The sequence below is a fragment of the Mercenaria mercenaria genome, chromosome 13 (assembly GCF_021730395.1).
Source record: "Mercenaria mercenaria strain notata chromosome 13, MADL_Memer_1, whole genome shotgun sequence".
Taxonomy (NCBI): Eukaryota; Metazoa; Mollusca; class Bivalvia; order Venerida; family Veneridae; genus Mercenaria; species Mercenaria mercenaria.
The window spans coordinates 42,775,420-42,800,869 of record NC_069373.1 but is presented as its reverse complement, the minus strand read 5'-3'; the positions used below and the strand labels follow the sequence as shown (position 1 = coordinate 42,800,869).

General features: G+C 34.2%; 1 protein-coding gene across 1 annotated transcript in view; it reads left to right on the top strand.

The window, feature by feature from the left end:
• Positions 1-1,136: 1,136 nt before the first annotated feature.
• Positions 1,137-25,450, top strand: part of LOC123528807 (H(+)/Cl(-) exchange transporter 7-like) — a 37,323-nt gene continuing 13,009 nt past the window's right edge. The window contains exons 1-18 of the mRNA XM_053521631.1: positions 1,137-1,776; positions 3,936-4,118; positions 4,900-4,971; positions 5,643-5,708; positions 6,459-6,582; positions 12,548-12,657; positions 12,953-13,096; positions 13,412-13,501; positions 14,846-15,004; positions 15,552-15,662; positions 16,402-16,456; positions 17,455-17,515; positions 17,783-17,924; positions 19,177-19,270; positions 19,830-20,011; positions 20,248-20,424; positions 20,741-20,826; positions 21,648-21,765. Of these exons, the coding sequence (XP_053377606.1) occupies positions 1,465-1,776; positions 3,936-4,118; positions 4,900-4,971; positions 5,643-5,708; positions 6,459-6,582; positions 12,548-12,657; positions 12,953-13,096; positions 13,412-13,501; positions 14,846-15,004; positions 15,552-15,662; positions 16,402-16,456; positions 17,455-17,515; positions 17,783-17,924; positions 19,177-19,270; positions 19,830-20,011; positions 20,248-20,424; positions 20,741-20,826; positions 21,648-21,765 (2,286 nt within the window). The 5' untranslated portion in view covers positions 1,137-1,464. The remainder of the gene's footprint in view (positions 1,777-3,935; positions 4,119-4,899; positions 4,972-5,642; positions 5,709-6,458; positions 6,583-12,547; positions 12,658-12,952; positions 13,097-13,411; positions 13,502-14,845; positions 15,005-15,551; positions 15,663-16,401; positions 16,457-17,454; positions 17,516-17,782; positions 17,925-19,176; positions 19,271-19,829; positions 20,012-20,247; positions 20,425-20,740; positions 20,827-21,647; positions 21,766-25,450) is intronic.

Here is a 25,450-nt window from a genome sequence, read left to right as displayed (position 1 = left end):
TTTTTATGTGGCGTACTTCTGTAGACGCGCCGTTTTATAGGGCGTACATCGCTAATTTTGGCATAAAGCTTCTTTTAAACATGAATTTACGCCATGATATATATTTCAAATTGTAGCTTGTGATACTATTCTTGCGTTAAACCTGTGAAAACTCAACAGAATGATTTTAAGAGACAGAAAATGAACCTGAAAGTGAACATCCGAGTTCAAAACCGACTTCACACGTCAGTTTACTCGGATGTTTGAAGAAACTAGAGAATTACTGACCAAAATCACATCACATTACCATGGGGAGCTTGAATGATCTGCAGCTCGTACTGAATATATCGCTTCTTTGAACACCTTGAACTTTAATGAAAATAAGTAGTTTTTTCTTACCTCACTATACGGGATGTTGACAAAATCAACAGGAAATGCCGGTAATGGAGCGTACAATATACCATGTATGCAGCGTACCCACCGTAAATGCGACGTATACTTTGGACACGGTGGATAATGTCGTCGTTAAGGAACTTTTAAACGTGACGACATGCATGAAACTGACGTCACAAATGATGACCGATATGAAACTGAAACGTCAATATGGAAAATTAACGGAGTGTATAATTAAGTATGTAATAATAATAAATTATAGTATGTCTGGCTTGTTTTTACTAATTTTTACAATGGAAATCGAAAAGCGTTTATTATAAACATTTAGATCTATATATTTAATTGCCGTTAAATACATAATCCTACATGGCTGTATTGGTAACGGCTGCGGACTTCTTATTGACACGGCGGCCCGGGTTCGACTTCCGATGTAGGCATCTTTTTATTTTCTTGATTTGGCCTTTTTAAGATAGTTTCGACACAAAATGTCATAATCTAATGTTCGTAATATGACCAAACTTCAATTTTAAAGAAAGATCATTTTAACCAAAAACTAGAGGCCAGTGCCTTTAAATGTAGACCGTATTTTTTCTGATAGAAATACTAGTAGTATTTGTATAAGCAATATCTTACATTTTGCAATTACAGTGAAAAGAAGTAGGCTATAATAAATGGCTATGGTTCATAATGTATTTAAACCGATATCAGTTCCACCCGTTGTATATATACTTACAACAAAAATAGCTACAGATTAATCATTGATCTACTGTGTAGAACTGTTACAGAGAGTGTTTACACCGATCAAAAGTTAAAACATTTTATCTAATCAGTGAACAGTAGCTAGGCAATTTTGACAGCTCTTTCAATGTAATTTGCCAGGTGAAATCCAGCGCTTGTTACCTGAAGATACCACAGAACAGTTTTGTAGAGGAATTTAGGTGCCAAATCAATTTAGATTTCATTGGGATTTCTAAAACTGTTCAGTTATACGGGTGCATTTGATATACGAAGAATTTTTCATTTACCATTATCGGTGCGTAAAAGCCAAAATGAAGGTGGAATTCTATGAATAAACGTGGTGATATTTAGGAAATGAGTCTTGAGAAAATGGACAGCCCAGTTTGGCGGGGAAGAAATAAGCATGGGAATGAAATTTCAGGAGTTAGTAATATTAAGCATGAAAAAGGTAGCCCCTGTCGAATGTGTACTGGAGTTGATGCGGATGATAAATTAGAAAATGAATGCGATTGCAAACCCGAGACTCAAGATATAGAATGTGCTAGGCACTGTTCTGGCAGAGATATAAATGTAATTATAGATAACAACAATACAGATGGATCTATAGATATAAAGTGTAATTCTCTCAATGAAAAATCAGTGAAAAAAGGCACCGATCACATGCAGGTAAGTACGTAATGTATATTGATGAAAAGTTTACAATGTGTAGAATGATACTGTAACTTTTACCCTAGATTTTTTAACGCTATAGATTAAATGCTCATAATGCTTTGTTTAAAATGTGGCTGCCACATTGTCCGTATATTAATTTCTTGTTAAATCCTATTTCCGATACCGGTTTCTATAATGTTTGTCAAATGTGTGAAAAAGTTACACTTAGACTTTAAAACGGCAAATATTCAGTTTGCTATAATTTTCTTTATAACACATTTGTACTGCTGGAATTTCTTCTTAAATGTGTAGTGCATCAGAATGTACATTCGTGCGAAGTTTCAGTACAATCTGAATCGTGAACTTCAAGCTCATTTTCGTTTTTCAATTCAAATAAGGATCTGCAAAACTGACTGACTGCAAAACAGTGTAAATTGGAACTTGTGACTACAAACTATTTTGCGCTTGGTATTCTCAATAGTTAAATTGCAAAGTACCTAAGTTCTTTAAAACCGAAATATTCATTGCAATATTTAATTGAATTTCATATGTTGTTAATTTGTGATATTAACACAAAATGAATTACTCGCGAAGTAAAATTACATTAAATAAAACTTATACGAATGAAACTTTAAAACACAAATTAACTAAACTGATTAAACCATTACTTTAACCTTATCACAATACCGCATGTTCACGCGCATAATAATATCGTCTGCTTATGACGCTACAACAACAACTTCAAGCTGAAGTTAATTTTTCTTCCAAATTAGTAGAAATAAACCGTCTGAGAACGAATCAAATTTTTATTGCACAAAAATGAAATAAATATCAATCAAAAGATAAATTCAATGAGAGTAGGAAATTACTTGCACCTAAGCTTTCATATCAATGGTTTTATACAAAAAATTGCTTTTAAAGAAACGCATGTATGAGGTTTTTACACATTTTATATGGAAAATAGAAGGGGAAAAATGACGAAATGATGGCATCAAATATCATGTTAGGAACGAATCAAATATAAAGATAAAATTTTACTTAAAACTAACGTGTGATGATTCAAATGTTGAACTTTTGTAATATTTTTTGCACCTAAGGTTTCTTATTTTTAGTAATTTTTTTATTAAGTAAAATGTGTACATGCTCTTCTTATTTCTATTTAGAAAATCTGACCGCTATCGATTTTGGCCGGAGGAATATTCTTTGGTATGACTACAAACTATTTTGAGCTTGGTATTCTCAATAGTTAAATTGCAAAATACCTAAGCTTTTTGCAATTTGTATAATGAACTGCAGATCTAAATCTAAAATGCGAACTACGTACAACTTTTTTTCCAATACGAATCTTGAACTCGTATTTCAGATAAAGAGATAGTTTTATGCAATGCATTTATGAAATAACAAAAAAAAAATCAGGTATAACCTGTGAAAAAAGAACGAAGGATTCAGATGTATAACCTTATTTCAAGCATACTCACAACAACCCACAGAACCAACATTTTTATAACAACATGACGAGAGAAAAAAACTTTCTGGTCTATGCTTGCTTATAATTTTCTAGCAGAATTTTCGAAGCTTGCGTATCTTTCCTGACATTCATCCAACATTGCGGCAGAGTAATGACACTTAGCTATTATATTTTCTCCCAGGCTATTATATGTTCTCCCAAGATTCAGATGTTTTCGAAAATATCAATTAAGTAGTGTATGCAGTTGTCTTCACAGTAATTTAATGACAGATCAGTGATGAACACTTAACAAAACTTCATAAGCAAGTTTGCCCATGTGTAGAACACTATATCCTGTCAATTGTTTCAGTTGGGTCCTAGCCAGATGCGGTCCGCTGTGAGACCAAGTATGGGGTGACTCGAACAATGTTCCTGGAAACAAATTTTGGACCGCCATATTAATTGTTTTTACAGAGTAAAGTATTGAATTGAAAACATTATGGGACATAATTATAATTGAGCAGCGTCATGAGAAAACCAACATAGTGGATTTGCGACCAGCATGGATCCAGACCAGCCAGCGCGTCCGCGCAGTCTGGTCAGGATTCATGCTGTTCGCTTTTAAAGCCTATGCAATTAGAGAAACCGTTAGCGAAGTCTACTATGTTGGTTTTCTCATGGCGCGACTCAATTATGAGAATTCATATAGTTTGGTTTATAATTTCAGTTTACCGTGACTGAAGTTACAGATTCCGATCTTGCCAGTATTTCACCCAGTGATAGTCAACATCCGATATTCGACAGTATAGATGAACATTCCGAACTGCTATGTGCTCCTGAATCCCCGATCTCACCCACAGATACACTGACAAATAACAGCATAACAGCCTTGCTCTCCAGTAAATGGCAGGTAAACAGCACTATTGTAAGTAAATGGCAGGTAAACATCACTGTTTTTAGTATATGGTAGGTAAACAGTACGGTTGTCTAGTAAATGGCAGGTAAACAGCACTGTTTTTAGTGAATGGCAGGTAATCAGCACTATTTTTAGTAAATGGCAGGTAAACAGCACTGTTTTAGTAAATGGTAGGTAAACAGCTCTATTGTCTAGTAAATGGCAGGTAAACAGCACTTTTTTTCTAGTTAAATGGCAGGTAAATAGCACTGTTTTCTAGTTAATGGCAGGTAAACAGCACTGTTGTCTAGTAAAAAGCAAGTAAATAGCACTGTAAATGGCAGATAAACATCACTGTTTTCTAGTAAATGGCAGGTAGATAGCACACGTTTTCTGTTTTGCTGTACTATGTAAGTACGAATGCCATTGCGATACTAGCAATAACAGCAGTTGTAACGTCCTTTTATGCTAAACTATGTAAGTAATAAAATAAACAATAAAACAGTAATAGCTAAAGCTCTCGTGGTTCAAATCCTGCGCATCTAAACTCTGAACCCTGATAAATCAGGTGACAATTCACTCGAAGACCTTGATTATTTGTTGAAAAAAAACAACAGCAAAGGAATTACTTTCTTCTAGTGTTAATTTCTTAAAGACGTCATTTACAGCAAGAGAGACACCATGCACACCAGGTTGTATGTCGTGTTTTGGCAGCACCGGTGAAAGCACAGAAAACTATTCTGGTAAGCGAAAAGTGCCATCTTACCCTAGCTATTAATATTACTTTATTCTGCAGGATCTATCTAGAAGGATTAAAGATTACAGTGTCAAAACAAGATTTAGGAAAAGAATTGTGTCCAAGTGGGAGGTGAGTTCCCCTTTCTCCGCAAAAAATAGAAGTTTTTTCCTAGTTCAGACATGTAAGAAAGTTTTTCGAAAGTCATGCGCGCGAGATAACATGACTTAACCCTCTCCTGCACACAATCTGCTGCGGCAATTCGTGCACAGGACATAGAAAAAAATATTTTCACATGCTACCTTCTGCCGTATATTTGGAAAATAAATGTGTAGTAGTTGTGAAAATACAATCAATCAAGTTAAGTTTACATCAACTGTACAACTCACATGAATCAGATTTCATAAATACTCCCGTCTCGAAGGGTAAATATCAAGTTATAGCCATTATCTACATCACTTTAGGAAATTCCCGAAGTAAGTTAAATGCAAGATGTCACCAGTCTCATCTATCTCTAATAGCTTGGTTCCTCATCCCTCGAAAGCATGGAGCTGAAATCACGACTTATGTCATATATACATCCTCAGCACGAGTACAGACCGATACTGCTGGAAAAAGTACCGATTTCAGTCATCACTCGGTACTGAACATGTGTCGGTATATAAATCGCTACCGGAATTTGAATCCTGGTCTCTATCTGTGTGGTCAGACCTGCCTACCACAGACCCACAGACATCTTCTATAGAAATAGATATTTGTAGAGTCAATATTTTACGTTTTCAAAGAATGGTTGTTATTTTCAGAGCCTGAACTATGATACAATTGAAAATGAACTACATCGGCAGGAGAAAGAGAAACCAAACGTAAAAGTAAGACTGAACTTGTTATTATATGGAGAATGTTTGTCACTTTAGTCTACTGCCAAGGTCATCTGTTAGACATGTTTATCAATTTGATTTATTGCCAAGGTCGTACGTTAGACATGATTATAAATCTATTCTTTTTCGCTAAGGTAATATGTTAAACATGTTTGTTTCACTTTGATTTATTGCCAAGGCCATGTGTTAGACACGTTTACTCACTTTGATTTATTGCTAAGGCCATGTGTTAGACACGTTTACTCACTTTGATTTATTGCTAAGGCCATGTGTTAGACACGTTTAATCACTTTGATTTATTGCCAAGGCCATGTGTTAGACATGTTTATCACTTTAATTTATCGCCAATGCCATGTGTTAGACAAGATTATCGACCTGTGGAAAAACTGGAAAAGGAAATGATTGGTCTTAATTTACAAAAGAACAAATAACATAATTAGCAAATATCTGTTTCTATACATTTAATTCAACACAAAATTACGTATCTCAAAATTTCGAGTAAATGAATAACATACATCTGGTACTAATGCATTACAGATGTAGAACATTGCCTACATGCAGATTAAGATTAATTTTCGATATAACTGTCAGAATTAAATTTAATATGTAAAGTATTTTATAGCTGCGTTTTACATATTGTAATATATTCATACTAATTCTTTTTTGCGCATTGGCTTCTCTAAACTCTATATTTATTTTTACACGAGGAATCTGTAATTTCTTGTCTGTTTTCTGTTATAGATGGAGATAATCTATCGCTGGGTGATTGCCTTTTTCACAGGCCTATGCACCGCCTTGCTAGCAACTGTCGTTCACATTGTTGTCGAGACCGTCGGACATGCCAAGTTTAAGCTTATACAAAACCGTATCCTTAACTCGTCTTATTTTTGCTCAGCTTGGTCAAACAGACCAGACAGCTTTCCAGGTCGTCTGGCATTCATTCGTAAACAACTTTCTATCATGATCCGGATGGTGAAATTTTATCAAACTTGGACTGTGCTGTAATTTTTTTCTGAATTTGCTCCAGTGCTCTTGAATGGCTTGCTTAATGATAATCAATTTAAACGTATCTATCGCATGACCGCTTGATGGCTGGTGTTTATCATCCTCCAGTTTTATGACGGGTTATAGTTCAATGATTTAATGACGTCATTATAAGAATGTGCGCTAACTGTCAGAAGCGATGAAGTGAAGTCTTCATTATTATGAATACGGAAGGAGCACAGGGATCGACAATGGTTTCTTAATGACGATGGTTTCACTCCATGGCCTCTATCTGACTTAATGTTTTAATACCTTTTCAATGTAACTATAAATAGATCAGCCAACACCGGTAATAGCGAACCAAACGGAACCAGCAAACTGTGTTCATTATAGCCGCAGTTTGTTTAATAATATATTATATAGGTAACAATTTCATTAGAAACATGATTTGTTTAGCAATTGGCCGATTGAACTTGCTTCGAATTTACCTGCTGTCTCTGTGTTTTTGCAAAAACGTACATTTATGTAATATGAGCCGCGCCATGAGAAAATCAACATAGTGGCATTGCGACCAGCATGGATCCAGACCAGCCTGCGCATCCGGGCAGTCTGGTCTGGATCCATGCTGTTCGCTAACGGTTTCTCTAATAGCAATATGCTTTGAAAGCGAGCAGCATGGATCCTGATCCGCGCAGTCTGGTCTGGATCCATGCTGGTCGCAAAGCCACTATGTTCGTTTTCCCATGGCACGGCTCATATGTGTTTGATTATCCTATTATCTGATCCTTTATTTTGTTAAAATTCAGAACACGTGAAATATTGAAATCAAACACCGTTTTCGCTATCGGATTTTCTGTAATTAACTCAATATACAAATATAAATAGTATTTAAAATTCTAAATTATAAAAAAAATACTAATGGTGTATGTTTACATATATCATTTAAGGTCGAAATTAATCTAAAGTCTTGACCTGTCGTTTTTTAAGCGTGTTGATTTAGCCTTTCTTAAACTTCTTATTCTTATACAATTTCCGTTTAATAACTCTTGCAAACAAGCTATTGTTAAAAATGAAAACCCAAAGTAGAAATAGATAATAGGGAAAATTGCATAATCTGACTGTCAAATCAATTTCAAATACATACATTTTGTATGATATCAGCAAATAATATTTACACATTATGTTTTGTGCACCAATCGCAAATCAAATATAAAAAATGAAATCTCTTCAATATTTACCTTGAAAGAAAAAAAAAAGACTTATCACCAAGTTTTCAACCATACAATTATTTCATTTTTTCCATAAGTGTCATTCAAGGTGCATAGATAAATACCTGGTAGGACTATTATTTGTCATTGACTGATCTATAGTACTATATTTATACCATGTAAAAAATTGATAAAATGTTGGTAAAGAAAATAGACAAAATTACATTTACACGCCTAAAAGCTTTTGAATAGGACTCTTTACTGAAATGTTTAACATTTGACTCGTCTCGCGTAATAATTATTATGCTTTTTTCAGATAGCAAATATATGTATAATTGTTGCGTGACCGCAAGGTTGTAGCAGATAAAATCCAAAGAAGGAATTGTATTATATACCATATAATTATACCAAATTAAATCCTAATGTCCCTACAACGTTACAAAGTAGAGATAACTCTTTTTTCCAAACATAGACCTGTATGAAGTAAAAAAGCTTTAAAATGCACGCAAATGGCCATACATTTCTCAAAAAATAGATATATTTATGATATTGTAAGCAAAAGTGCATAGTTATAAACATTTAATATTTTCATATATTAAAAGATGTTTTTGTGATCAAGGAAATGTAACTCTTCTTGGTCATGTAGAGCAGAAACAACAAAGGGACATAATATATCGGATATTTTCTATTCATCCCCAGCTTTTATTATATTTGACTGGCTTATCGTAGTAGGTTGTCCCCCTTGAAAATTATCCGATAATCAGTATTGGTTTCCCTGCTGATATTACTTTGAGCAATAGATTATATAGGAAATTTATTTTCAATGATTAATTTCAAATATGTGTTTTGGTTTGTGAATATTTTACCAGATATGACAGTATACATCAATTTCTTCTATTCAGTTTGATGTGAAAATATTTATTCTAACTTAACATCTTCTTGCTTCCAATTGTGTTTAAAAAGTATCAGCATCACTTATATTGAACATATAGTGAAAATCACTATATTTTTCATTTTTTTTTACTTTAGAGGCAAATAAATTATATTTCCCAAAGCATGACAATTTATTATCACATATGTAGGTATTCGTGACTTTATAAACAATACAATAGCATAATTAAAAGTGTAATAGAGTAAAGGCTTCTTGCTTCCATTTAACTTCAAAGTGTATCAAGAAATAAAAACTTGTGGATTTCTTAAAGTTCTGATGTAACGATTTACGGAACTGCATATACCAACAATTGACGTACGATTCAATATAGTCTTTTGAAATAATAATGCTCATAATTGTCTCATAGTAAAAAAAAATAGAGAGAAAAAATGAACAGAACAGATTAGAACAAAGCTTTGATTGTTCACCAAACTGTTTATGAGAACAATACGAATCAACATAAATTACAGTTTTTCTGACTGAAAGCTAAAATCTTTGGAATATTGAAACATTCGACGACAGGAGAAAAACTACACCAAAGAATAGTTTTCCTTTGAAATGGTGTAATTTGCAAGTTAGGCGCTCCTTGAAAGCTGGTGAGTGGGGGAGAGAATGTGTACATTTATTTAAACAAAAGACACAGCATGGTTTCCACGCTTTGCAAAGAAAGGGTGAAATTAACAGACGCGCAATATCATTTCTACTAATAAATTTTGATAATGTGGCAGTTGACCTCAATACAATCGACACCGTTTATTTTCCAATACAGGTAAATCCAATGATTGCTTTACAATAGATCTATGGCAGATTATCTTTGAACACCCCTGGACTTATTGGACTCAACTGCCACATTATCAAAGCTTATTAGTATTTTAGAAATGAAATCCAAGCTTGAAAACAAAACAACAAAAACTATTTATAATAGCATGCTTTCCGTGAGTTTGCTCGGTGGGATTATCTCTTTAGTAGGACCTACATTTTTGTCACGGTTTGTTCGTGGAAAGCATGCAAAATAGCCACCTTTACAGCTGAAGACTTTAGGTTACACGGATAAATTTGATTTCATGATTGCATTGTATAGTATGTACAAACAAATATCTGAATATGTATATCAGTGATTACACAAGACTAAGTAACTTAGACACTATAGATAAATAGACAAGGTGAATCAGAGCTAATTTTAAAGAAAATGAGTTCGGATCTCAATGATACACATACACCAATGCTGATAAGAAAAATCAGAAACTTGATTCATAATTAATAGATTCTTTCTTTCCTTGATTTCTATGGAAAACCTAGGATCAAGGCCAGTTAATAAAACATGTGTGCGTGTTTTACTAACATGTGTGTTTTCTAAGTTTGTTAAATTGCTCGGGTTTTTGTTTTTTTGTTGTTGTTTTTTTTTTGCCATTGCCAGTCAAATACAGTATTGTTTAGTTTATTACTTTTTTTATCACGTTTTAAAGAGTAAACTTCTAGGCGTGAAAGTTAAATAAAAGTACCGTTATATGGACAAGAACATTCAAACAAAATCGGAATACATGTACATGTATCCTCACACTAGTTTCGTTTTTCTCGAGGAAAAACTATTATACAAGTTTTTGTGGGAAAGCTCGTTTATGAAATAGTTCTCGGATTTCAATGTTTAGCGACATTCAAAGTTTCAAAAGAAAAGAAAAGAAATTATTAATTTTAATGTTTTCATTTTCTGTTATAGGACAACACAAATTTGCAATATCATAAGCTAGTATAACTACATAATGGTTTCTTTTTTTACAGAAATGTTTTAATCTTTACAAGAATAATATTTCTATATGAATCTATAAACAACATGATTTATAAAAACTGGCTACATGTTTTGTAGCTTTCTATGGGGTAACATGCTACCTTAATTTCCATGTATAACCCAAAGCAACACTTTAGATCAATGTAAAATCCATGACAAAGAATTACTGGCTTGGGTCATGACTTTAGCAAATGTAAGGGAGACAATCCAATATGAAGGGAATTGCTAACACAGTCAATAATTAAGGGAGAGAATTCTTGAAAATTCTCATTAAAAGCTGACCATGTACTAGGTGTATTTCATTTTACATTCAATAATGATTTGAATTGCTAAACTTTGATTCATTAAACTGTTCGCTAAAATATAGGACGTATTGAACAGTTCCATAACCATCAAATATACATGTAACAGAATGCCAATATTTAAGCTCTTACCGGGCCTCCAACCCAAAACCTCTCACACTAACGGCAGACACTCTACCCACTCGCTATAACAGTTAAGCCTAAATCTGGGCTGTGTAAGGACACCTTTATTCTCTACACGACTATATTAATTGAACTGGACCATTTCTGTGACTATGACATGTTCGGAGTTCTCCGGATTATCGGTGTATTTACTTTGTAAGCCAATGGCCATTTTCCTGTAAAGAAAAATATGATCTATTTTTTTCAACTTTTCAATCGAACCAGACTGTCCAAATTTTTCTGACGTGAGTTTTAAAGTATGAATTTACTAACTAGCAGTACCAGTAAAATATAACTTACACCGAATCTTTTATAGTAGGCTAAGCCCTTTTCGCAGCAGACAAACACTGAGCTTTGTCCAAATTTCAGCAATAATTTTACCAGTTTCGAGAGGATTTTAATCAATAGAAAGTAACAATATAAATGCAGTCTGCATCGCACACGTCTTTAGCAGTATAATTATGACTAAGATCGACTGTCATTTATTCATTGCAAAGATTCCTACATTAAGTCCTTTGTCTACATTTTTACTCGTTACCGGTGCGCGTGTAAATCACATTATATTTACAAAAATCAAAGTACGCGAAGAACTCTTGTACGGTCTCTATACAAAGTCATACGACATGCAAGTATTTGACAACCCATTTACTGTGAGATATGTTCCTTTTTTATTGGTGATTACATATTCTTAAATTGCCTAAAAGGTTGGACAATTTACAAGGAGAATTACACACAAAAAACTTAACTACACGTATTTATTTCAGACGACCTAAAACATTATTTTTTTTCAAAACTTAATAGTTCCACTGTATAAGATTTTAAATGTCATTGCGATGTAGCAACAACAATGCTATGTTTTTAAAATCTGTGTTACCCGATACTTATATAAACTCCTTGTATGAAATTTCTTTTGGGGCTCGCTGTATTCAACGTGCTTTTTAACATTTTGACATGGAAATGTGTACCGTATAATTATCCGATTAATTCGTTATAGCTGCGATGTTAGCTGTAACAATTTCAGTTTGTACTGAACAAAGAAGGGCTGCGGTCGGGACATTTTAAACTGTTTCTTATAACCGAAAATTCGTAATAACCGTGTTTCATCATATGTGAAGTTTACTGTTCATTGTATAGTTTGTACACCTTTTATGTATAAGTATTGGAAAAAATTAAAAATGTTTTGCATGTGATTGGTTGAAAAAAAAACATGTAACCGTGACTTAACAAGTTAAATCTATTTTATAGCGTTATATTTTAGGTAATCACAGATAACATCAGTTATGATTAAAACAATCTAAGCTGGTAATATTTTGTTAAAACAGTTAATTGATGCAATTTTAGAGGAAATTTAAATTGTTTTACGAACATTACAATTTTACATCGCTTAATGTTAGATTGAAAGTAGTATGTGTAATTTATGTTGTTTAACATAGAAAATACCTTAACTAGTATTTCAGTATTGGACAGATGTTCAAAAGAAGAGTGTCTGTGGCAGCCAACCTTGGTATGGATTGGTATCAATGTTGCAGTATCCTGTATTGGGGCAGCATTGATTGTTTATTTTCAGGTATCTGTGACAAAAATTAGAAATATATCCGATCTAGGCATTTTCCTTTCAGAGGAATTGTTGTTTGTACTTGGAAGTGACTAACACTGAAGGTTTGTGCACAATCCCCAGTCGTGTTTTTGCCAATGATGATTCAAATGCTGTCTCCCATTGTTTTTCTTTATTTGTCTATTTTGTCCTTAATTTCACTTACTTGACTTTGCCTATTGAGTTCTGTTCAGATATCAATGTTTCAACATGATTATGTCATAAGATAGTGTACAACAAAATGTTTTATCGTTCGGTGGCTTTTCAGCCGATGGCATTCGGCGGCGGCGTTCCATACATCAAATCCTACCTAAATGGAGTGAAGATTCCAGGTTTGCTGACACTTGAATGTTTTGTTGCTAAAGTAGGAGGCGTGATCATGTCAATTTTAGGAGGTCTTGCATGTGGAAAGGTATGGACCTACTTGTCATGGCGAATTTCAAATAAACCTTCGACTTATTAAAACAAGACTGTTGTCAATATCACAGTAAATGCACTTTCTTAAAAAATATATCAAAAAATGTTGTTCACAATTAGTTAATGATTCTTTCTGATCATTTTTACTAATTCATTCCTGCACACTCATTTCTAATTCACTGCCATTCTTGTAGATAATTATTTGTATATTATACACAAGATTTTTACAAAAAGAGAAAATGTTCGAATGATACACTTGTCACTTAAGTCACCTTAATGCATCCACCGTTTTTCTGTGCTGTTTGTACAGGAGGGTCCTATGGCTCACTCTGGAAGTATAATTGCTGCAGGTCTAGGTAAAGGCAGAGTCAGACTTCCTTGTAGGAAGAAACGATTTTCAGTAAGTCGCTTTTATATAGTGTTTGTGTTAGTGGATACTAGGAAACGTTAAAACATTGTCCATTCGGATCATACGCTTTCAAAACTTTTCCCTTTATAAATGCAAGGTCACAACCAGACATTGAGTCAGGTACGGGCGAGTACCTGGGTGTAAAACCACCGACCTCACGCTAGCTCGTTATGTACGTTTCTAAAGGGAATGAACCCGAAATGACAATCGGCAATTTTCGTGTAAATACATATCTTCCGTATGCGATTTCGGCATCCTTCGGCCATAACAAAAGATATTTAAATGAAAACAGGGGAATGCCGAAATCACCTACGGAGAATACGTAAATGAACGGAAATTGCCGAATGTCATTAAGAACCCACTACCCCAGTTCTGTCAGCAGTGACATGCGTAAATGAACGGAAATTGCCGATTGTCATTACGAACCCACTACCCTAGTCTGTCAGCAGTGAGATGCGTAAATGAACGGAAATTGCCGATTGTCATTACGAACCCACTACCCTAGTTCTGTCAGCAGTGACATGCGTAAATGAACGGAAATTGCCGATTGTCATTACGAACCGACTACCCTAGATTGTCAGCAGTGACATGCGTAAATGAACGGAAATTGCCGATTGTCATTTCGAACCCACTACCCTAGATTGTCAGCAGTGACATGCTTAAATGAACGGAAATTGCCGATTGTCATTACGAAACCACTACACTAGTCTGTTAGCAGTGACATGCGTAAATGAACGGAAATTGCCGATTGTCATTACGAACCCACTAGCCTAGTTCTGTCAGCAGTGACATGCGTAAATGAACGGAAATTGCCGATTGTCATTACAAACCCACTACCCTAGTCTGTCAGCAGTGACATGCGTAAATGAACGGAAATTGTCGATTGTCATTACGAACCTACTACCCTTGTCTGTCAGCAGTGACATGCGTAAATGAACGGGAATTGCCAATTGTCATTACGAACCCACTACCCTAGTCTGTCAGCAGTGACATGCGTAAATGAACGGAAATTGCCGACTGTCATTACGAACCCACTACCCTAGTCTGTCAGCAGTGACATCGGCACCTAACAGCAGTGCGGCAATTGTGTTGAAGAGGATTTTATTGATAACTTAGAGTTTAAGAAAGAGGATATTACAATGTTTTTCAAAATCATGTTTCACCTCTTGAATTTAACTTATCTGAAGGTATTATATTAACCACAGAAGTACAAGAAGAGATCGTAAGAATAGGTATTTGTCTTATTAACTACAGAACTACAAGAAGAGATCATAAAAAATGTTATTTACACTTGTATACTTGTCTTCCCTCATGGTATGTTTTGTTTTATCATAGATATATGAAGGATTTCGTGATGACCATGAAATACGAGATTTTGTATCGGGAGGCGCGGCAGCAGGGGTTTCCGCTGCCTTTGGGGCTCCGGTAGGGGGCACACTCTTCTCCCTTGAAGAGGCTGCAAGCTTCTGGAGTAATGCGCTTACCTGGAGGGTGGTACGTGATAGTATGGCTTAAACCTTTTCTGTTCCCTATTGCCGTCAACCAAACTATTATTTTGATTAAGCTGTACAGTCCCTACAATTGTATAATTTGCAGTTTCATATCCATGACTGTCTTCGTTATATTATTTAATACTATACAATGTATACAATTATATGATATTACCACTTTAATATCTACGACCAATTTCATAATAGTTCTTTTTACTTTCCTGAGAGAACCAAGGAATCATTTTTGAACCTATTTATTTCAGTCTTTTCTGTACGGTTTCCTCTGTGAATGGTCTTTGTATCATTTTGATACTATTTATTTAAAAGGAAATGACTCGGGATGGTAACACTTTATTTTTTGGTTTTTATTTTACAACAAAATGTAACATAAGCTTTTGGTAACTGAATTGCAAACATTCTACCTGACTACTCTACTTAAAAGAGGAAATATGTGTATACTATGTGGAGCAAGAGTTTACACATGCATTACCAAACTTTAATAGGGTAAGTCGAACTATTTATTACCCAGTATTTTTCTTCTTTTTTTTCAGTTTTTCTCAGCTATGATCGCCTGTTTCTTTACTAATTTACTACTGAGTGCATTTCACGGAACACCATTACGTCTGTCTGCCCCTGGTTTAGTCAGATTTGATGTTTTTCCAGTAAGCAGTTTCATGTTTTTACCTATGTGTTACAGACAGGTCGAGGTTTTGATATATGTATGCGACTGTGTAGAACATTATACTTACATAAGAGTCCGATACCTTATTCGAGGTACTTGCTAAACGTAAATAAATACTTTTTGAAGGCAAAAATATCGGGTCTAGGATCGAAACAAAATGATTCGATTCAAAAGAAAAAGTTAAAATCGAGTATATTTCATTATATATTTTCATTTGTCTTATTTTGGAATGAAGACAGGTTTATTTCTCTTTTTTGTTTTCGTTTTTTTTTTAATTTTACTTTGGTTTGTTTCATGATGAAAACGTTTTCTTCTGTAGCATGTAAAACAGATACACGGGCGGTTAAATACGATGAATACACGCACGCATATCGAGGGTTCAACGCAATAAGGGCGTATCTACATATAATAATTATATGTAGATACGCCCTTATTGCGTTGAAACCTCGATATGAGAATATAAGCTGAATAGTCCATATCTTATTTCTAATTTTATTTTAACAATGAATTACACTCAACTTTTTAGACTTCGTGAACCTGATGCTAGCTTAATTTATAATACGGCTTTTGATGTCTTTTTGTAGAAATGTATGAAAAATGTACTATGACATCTCTTGATTATGTAGCTACATTTACAAGTATTTTACGCATCATCAGAATATTTATTACACTTCTATGAGTATTTACTGGTGTTAACAGTTTCTTCTATTTTATTCCAGAGTTTACAGTTTGACTTGATGGAAATTCCAGTTTTCTTGTTAATGGCTGTTGTAGGTAAGAATGTGAGATCGTCAGTGTAGAGGATAGTAGGATTGTACATGTTACTAATTTTGGACTGTCGAAGCACAAGGCAGGCTTTTCATGAGGAATACATGAGCAATGTGTGTTTATAATTAAATTGCGCACAAATTCCAGCACGTATCTCCGGTCATTTTTCTGATGGATGGCATTGCTACTAGTTAATGGACTTGCATTTGCTATCTATTCATTCAGAAGAACATTTTTCGTGCATTATATTTAACACTTTACAATATCATTACCGCTGGCATTTTGGTCAGTAGGAAGAGCAAGGATTATGAATTGTGAGGCAGTGCGTTCAACTCTAGAGCAAGGCGTATGTTCTACGTGACGTTTTGACAGTTGTTCATATGCTCGGATGTTTAAACACTCTGGCTTATATTCTTATAATGAAATCCCTGATCATTTGAACTCTGAACCATAGTAAATCAGACGATAAGCCCAAACTGGTCTTGTTCAATTAACAAATGAATTTATTATAAGCAGTGTCACATTTTTGATAGAAAAATGAGATACTGCTTGGACTTTATAATAGTAAAGGACATACTATATATTGAACGATTTTTATACCTGTATAAATTCTGTAAGAAATACGGCCTACTTTTCACAAGTAAATACGAACAGGCAGAAAACATATTCCGTATTGTACAATAAATCCTATATTGTGCGTGTTGTTGGACTACTTTCATTAATTGATATTCCTGACCTAACACAGTTCTATAAATAGCGCGCACACACAATTGATATATCCAGTGTTCAGTACAACAAACAAAAAGATGGAAGTATATAATAAGGGTTACTATAACAGTAGCTAGATCTTTGATGTTGTATTCTGCACTAAAACTTGTGGATCTTGCCAGGCCTGGTCACACTCGGCGCGTCAGCGCCATGTGCGATCCAACCCGAGCCGAATAGAGTATCCCAGACCAGATCAAACTACCATTAATGATAACCCTATTGTATTTACATTTCAGGGGGTCTTTTAGGTGCTGTTTTTGTTGTGCTCAACTATAAACTTACAGTTTTTAGAAACAGGTACATCTTTGTTTTCTTTTCTACGATTAGACTTTATATTAGAGTATAATCTATATACCTCTCATGAATCAAGTTTATGTAATTGGAGTGCTCCTTCTTACCCGAATATTGCATTTATTGTATGTATTCCTAAAACCTATGTAGTCTATGATTTATAAGCATTAAATTGTATATTCTCTGTTGGCGAGATCATTTATACAAAATCATTATTTATCTCTTTCTTAAATAAACGAGATTTTAAATCAACTTGGCTTATGTTTTACACAGATTTATAAAGTTTAAGTGGATGCGGGTAGCAGAAGCAGGTCTTATAGCCGCCATAGCTGGATTGTTATCAGTTGTTATGTTTGCAAATATTAATTCTTGTACCGACAAGAAACCATTTGATGGTGGGACCATAGTAGCTCAGGTAAAATTTATACCGATTTTATTCTTTATGTTGTTCAAAGTCGGTCCATAGTTGCTCATGTAAAATTCATATCGATTTTATGATGTATGTTGTACAAAGTGGGTCCGTATTTGCTCAGGTAAAATTCATATCGATTTTATTCTCTATGTTGTTCAAAGTGGGTCCGTAGTTGCTCAGGTAAAATTCATATCGATTTTATGATGTATGTTGTACAAAGTGGGTCCGTATTTGCTAAGGTAAAATTCATATCAATTTTATTCTTTATGTTGTACAAAGTGGGTCCGTATTTGCTAAGGTAAAATCTATATCGATTTTATACCGTTTTGTGGATCAAACTGGGACAATAGTTGCTCTGTTAAAATCCATATCGTTTGTTGTTCTTTCTGTTGTTCATATTGGGAGCATACAGTCAAACCTGTGTTAAAGACCACCTATAAACAGAGACCATCTGGCTCTAAAGACCACATTTTTGATTCCCATTTAAAATTTACAGTGTATTTTAGCCTTTGAATAAAACCCACCTCCAAATAAAGGCCATATTTTTGCTCTCCCAAGGGTGGTCTTTATAGACAGGTTTGACTGTAGTTGCTCAGGTGAAATTCTTACAGTTTTTCTCCTTCCTATTGTTCAACAGTTTATGCCACATTTGTTACAAATCCGTTTTCATTTATGGTCAAACTCAGGAATTTTGACGTACACTTCACAATCTACGAAGTTTTATTCAATCTTTAAAAACAGCTTTTACAAATGAATAATAATGACAACTTAGTATACCAGTGTAAGGAACGGACTATGAGGTCATTGTGCAAAAATGGTTGCCGTTTTATTACATGGTTAAATTCCTATGTCTTTTCATTTGTAGAAACATTTTAGTACCTTTTCCGCTAGTTGTAATGTTTCACCAAACTCTTTCTTAGAGCAAATGTTTTTAAATGTTGCATAGCCCCTTTAAGATACTACAAGCTAGAAGGAAACATTGCATAAATGTAACACTTAAGAGGTCAAATGTTATTAAATTTATTCTCGGCTAAAGACTACAACTCAATTTAAAGCAAAAGACGACGTGCTGACATTTCTCCCTAGATCCAAGGTCAATGTCACATGTCTACGAGGTCATTGCAGAAAGATTCTACTTTTAATCAAATCCAGACCTAGTAAAATGAATGAACCCAGTATAATGTTCATAAATCCTGTACTGAAACATCGTTATATTATTTGGTATATACTATCACTAAGAGAAAATATATTTCAGGTGAAATGTCCAGAAAATGAACACCATTCTCTTTCTACATTGTTACTAGCAACGCCAGAAGGATGCCTAAAAGCTCTTCTAAACGATCCGTTTGGTAACACTTTGCTTCCCGCTTTACAATATATATAAAGGTTTTTACAAAATGGCGGTAAAAATCTGATTATTAATCAAAACATAGCGGTTTCAAAACCTGAAGTTTCATCAATTCCTTTAATGTTACGCGATCCTAAAAAAAAACTGATATCGAAACAGTGATAGAGCGTAGTAAATATGATTTGATCAACAAGAAACTATAAAAAAAAACAACTGAAAACAGTGTGCTGTGTGTCATAATTAAAAACAATATCTATATGATTGTATATATTGTCATTTTATGCCTTTCAAAAAGGAAACACTGATTCGTATAAGGTCAAATTAGACATCTTTATGACACTGTCAGATAATTATAGCCTTAGTTTAAGGCTTTCTGTAATCAAATTAAACAATTATATGTGTACATATCTATTTGTTAACTGTTTGTGAAGAGGTTTCGCTTGTTAAGATTCGAAGGCATAGATAATTAAAACTTTTCTAAGTACAGAAACTACATGTGGACAGATCAGATGATCCCTTTAAACATGATGATTCAGAAACATAACTGATATTACTTTCAGCTTCTTATGGGCCGGTGACTGTATCCGTCTTTGCGGTTATTTTCTTTTTCCTTGCTGTATTTACGTATGGTCTGAGTGTATCTAGGGGTGTGTTTATTCCCTGTCTTGTGATTGGTGCGGCGTGGGGGAGGCTGTTTGGTATGGCTGTCGTGCATATATTCCCTGGAGACAAGGAACAGTATGTGAGTAATTTGCTCTGAGAATAATTATGACACTTTAATGTAAATGAAATCGGTTTCATTACTGTCCCTCTGCAACATTATGCTATTAAACATAGTTTTGTACATTATAGAAATCTGGATGAATGCCCATCAGAAAATTCACTTTCTTGTTTTGTCTATAAGTAACATGTTCTGAATTTAAGACCTTTTCATTACATAACATTGTCTGTTGAGAATAGATAATTGTTGTTATTCAGGAGACTGACATAGGAAAGTATGCACTTATTGGTGCGGCATCTCAGCTTGGTGGGGTACTGAGAGCCACGATCAGTTTGTCTGTGATGATTGTAGAATGCACGGGCGAGGTGTCCTTCGGGCTTCCTATAATTCTAGTGCTCATGATTTCCAAATGGGTGGGAGATTTTATATCTACGGTAAGCGTGTTATTCTTATTCATGTGTATTTTTCAAATATATTTCCTTAGCTGTCCTAAAATGCGCTCCTTTTGTGTTTTGTAGTTCGATATGAACGAAGTTGAAATATGTTCCTGTAATTACGGTGTGTATGATATAAATGTAGAAGTTACTAAGTTAAGGGTATCTATTACATGATGTATTTTGTTTCTATGATAAGTGTCTATAACACGTAATGGTTTTTTTTTGTTTCTAAGATAAGGGTCTCTATGACATTATGTATTTTGTTGCTATGAATAGGTTCTATATAACATTATGTAATTGTTTCTATGATTAGGGTCTGTATGATATGAATATAGAAGTTCTAGGACTGCCATTGCTACCCTGGGATCCACCAGCCCTCTGTGATACTATCAAAGCTAGGTAAAGTGTTGTAAAGATACAATAAATGACCAATGATCCTTTCTCAACATTTTTAACATTGATTAATAATACAATGTCCACATTTCTTGATACCATATCAATTTTGACTCCCACCATTACAGAAAACCTGATCAGATTCTTTTTATAAATGTGTGTTCAAAAGACGTTCTCTTACCCTATTATCATTTCGTGTTTACTAAATAGATATCAATTTAATACATACCTATATACATTCTGCCAAAAATACGACTTGTATTTCACAAGTAAATACGACCAGGCAGAAAAATTATTTCGTATTGTACGTTTTGTATTGTAAGTTGCCAAACTACTTTCATAAATATACATGACCTGACACATAAATAGCGCACACACAAACTACATTCAGTTCTATTTTAATTAGCACCGATAAACATTGAATTCAATAACAAAACAAAGACAAAGCTGGAGGTATATAACAAAAGGGTCATTATAACAGTAGCTAAATCTGGGAGTTTGTATTCGGCTCTCGTGGATTGCGCTTGCGTGCCTCGTGTGATCCGGCCTATCAAAATACTGCATCTCTAATTAAGCTACTATTATAATAACCCTGTTTTATTTACATAAAGAGATATATTATAGAGCCTATTGTTATGCCATTGGAGACACAGGAACATGATTGCTTATTCACCGAAATATTGTCGTTTCGTATGATGTAAGAACTACACAAACGTAAAAATCATGTAAAACAAAATCAAACAAACTGTTTTAGCTTTATCTTATTTCTATTTACACACGATAAAAGATTTATAGCTTCCACTTATGAATTTTGTGTCTTCTTTCAGCGATTTGATGAATTCTCCCGCTTTAACGTTAAACAAGATAGAGAAAGTAGGCCGAATAGTGGAAATTCTTAGGAACGAAACATTCTGTGGATTCCCTGTAGTAAATTGTAACGGCAAGGTATCTTAGAACATATACACACCAGAAAGCACCGGTATCGGCAAACCAATATCTGTTTGTGATACTGGCACGCAATTCGGTCAATATCAGACATCAACAGCTAACAAAGGGGGCGGTGGTTTAGTGGTTAAGGTGTAGGCCGCTCAACCCGTGAGTCGTGGGTTCGAGCCTCACGTGGGTCATGACCATGACCTCTCATATGACACCAGTACTGGTTTTTCCAGGAAACGGACTCTAGAGTCGTTCAAATAGGCTTTAAGCTTTTATCACAATCGAATTAAAACAAATTAGTATAAACTAACAACTAACAACAATATTGGACTGGTATTGGGCGGATAATGAAAGCCATATATTTCAAATATTGACCCGATATGAAATGTTTGCTGGAATAAAATGGCCAAAAATATTCTCATCAGTCTCTTTAGTAAAAACTTTTCTTGAAACTTAAGAAATGAGTGCACTGTTCCTTACTTCTTGTTTATATATAATTTTAGTTGGAACATTACACTTTCTTTAAAGATAAATGATTGCATTAAACTGATTTTAATTTTCAGATAACAAGACTAGTCAATAACTTTAAATTTAACATGAAACATACGCATATAAAGAACATGGACGCTATCTTATTTTAGTAGTATAGGGGCCTCTTTAATTGTAAACAAACGGGCGCCATCTTGGATGACCTAGTTACTATAAATAGTAACTCATTTGCATATAAGAAATAAATTCACTGCACATGCGCGGCGGCCATTTTGAATTTTATTTTTAGAATGACATCATCTTTCTATTTTAAGAATGACTTCACTTTGCTATTTATATCTCCCGGAAGTATATAGAGCTGACTTATATACCTATCTAGGGCATGTTCGCGCACATTGAGGGTCAGGTGCTCAGCCCTAGACGGAGAGATACCATGAAAAAATATATAGATATATCCATAGTCTTAATGAATAAATACATTTGATAATAAAACGAGCAGTATTAGTAAATAAAGAACGAATAAATAATAGTTTAACAATATTAGTGAAAAATGAAAAAAAATACTTTAAAACAAAATAAGTGTAACATGTCTAATTAAATTACAGAGAAATTAAAAAGAACTATATATGAATACTATTTAAATATCATATAGATTTATCCATCAACTAATTGAATTTATACATTTTATATAAAAAAAAGAACTATACTGATGCACAAATAAATAATTATTTAAAACGAAATATTTATTCCATTAAAACTAAAACATAAAACATTTTTTAAAATAAATACATTATAACTGAAAATAAAATATCACATTTTTGTCGACGATGTTTCCTGCTTGGCGTCTACTGACCAAATGACTTTAATCATAAGCGTATTATTCCTAAATACGCATGCTCGGACCTATTTTTCAAAATGACTTCATAAGCTATATTTAGTTAAGAACATGAGTGCATCAAACGTGATCATGGTCAGAATGTCTAGCGTGTGTTGATTTAAGGCCGGATAGACGGACAATAAAGAGTAAACATGTCAAAGTTAATCCCTTTAAAGTCGCCACAATGTCTGGCGTTTATTTATTTAAGAGCGGATGCGTGAACAATAGCCTATTCAACTGTCAAAGTTAATCCCTTTAAGGTCGTCGTAGTGTCTGGCGTGTATTTATTTAAGGCCGGACGCAGTATAATGGATATTGATTTTATCAATAGAAGTATTGACATAAAGATTTAATCCTGTAACAAAGGTACTTTTTGCAACTTGTCCATTCTTTGATGGTTCACGTTTGACTAGTTTAAACCAGTATTACTATTTTTAATTGACCAATCAGAATCAATAGAAATGACCACTGTTACTAAAAAATACCTCAAATGAAAAGTATATAATAGCGCATTCATCAGACAAAATCATTCTGACCTCAGAACTGAAATCATGGAAAATAGTTCGGGAGTATTCGAGAATATGATGAATTCCTTCGCTGCTGACCTAAAGGAAGTGTGTCCAGTACATCACAAAGTATGGATGTATGAAGCGCATTTCAGTAAAGTGCATCTTGGGATTTCCACAGACACTTTTGTAGAATTATTAACAACCTATATAAGAAACAGGACGAATTTAAATGTAGACTTCTCCATCATTCACACTGATGATCCATATAGGGACATGTGGGACAGTTTGCCTGGCGGTCATTATTTGATAGACATTGAGTGTGCTTTACGCGACTTTCTGGAAGCGAAAGGGTGTCTCTATGTTAAGTACAAGGACATAACAAAAACGAGAATCAAATTCGATATGAATTACTCCACATGGATGTACATGCTTCGAAACTACATGAGCAAATATCATCCAAAAATAGAACTCAAGTGGTGCGAACATAGCTTGCAACCAAATTCCTATTGCTCCTGTAACATCAGTACGGAACCTGAAGGACCCGAAAATATCTACATAGATGTACTTACTATGCTCTGTGATCATCATGAAAACAGAAATTGGTAGATTTAAAAGCGTGTTTGACTGGAATTCGTTGCTGATTTGTGTTGATCAAAATGTGTATGGAGGACAGACTAAAGAGATAGTTTTACAAAGAATAAATGATGGATGTGTTATCATCGGATCTCTGTAGAAAAATATTTTCCGACTTTGCAGAAACACCCTACATACCGTTATATTACATGTTGGACTATGAGCCGTATAGAATGGTTCTTAGTAAAATAACAGCACAAAAGTTTCCCCAAGAAGGCACAAACAGTGGTTAAAGCTAAAGAGCACTTTTATATCTTTTAAAGACACTTTAATCGACATGATTCGATTTCATAAGATGAATTTGAGTATTGAGGCGATCAGTGAAAGTAACTGGATGACTTATATTCCTAAAAAAGGAGGAAATACGCTTTAGGTCAACGATGCGATACGAGGTGGTGGCCAAGAATTTCTATACGATTGGTTTCCAGTCCAAGAGAAAATTAATAAACATAATCTTATTTTACTTACGAAATCTGTAGATATTATTGATGCAATTCTTCATTTAGAACTGCTAGAGACGCTTATTGCGAAGCATGATATCAATTTGTGAAACGATGTTGAAGAAATAAAATAAATAAAAGAATATGTTGTTTTATTTGTGTACACCATCACACCTACTAACGCTTCATCTTTTCTTTCAAATCAAATTCAAACGTATGGGTTATAAATAACAAAGACATATTGTTCTTTCAATCTTTTATTGCCAAAGCTTCTATCACTAATACAGGTTACATGTATCAACTAAAATAAGACAAAATAAAGTCATCATTCAACTTCTTGCAATACACATCAAACGGTTTTAAAATGTCCTTCATTTTTCGTCCAGAACATCGGTTCATAATGTAATATACGCAATACAGCCCGCACATGTTTGAATCTGTATCCTGTATTTGACTGAAGTTCATCCAGTAACGCTTCTTTAACACTTGCTCAAAATGAACTTTGTAGTGCTCTGGTCTATTACCTAGTGAATCGAAACATTCGTCGTGTCCCCATTTTGGAAAATAAAAGGCCAACCAATGTTTTCCTGATCCCTGGCTCGTGTCTGTATTTGAGATGACGTATTGTCCTCTACGTATCTGAAGTTGATCCGCAGCACATATTGTCACAGGGTACTCTTTTAACATTTCCTCGAGTTCATAGTTATTCATTTTAAAATGTGTAGGTGTTCCAATCCATAGTATCT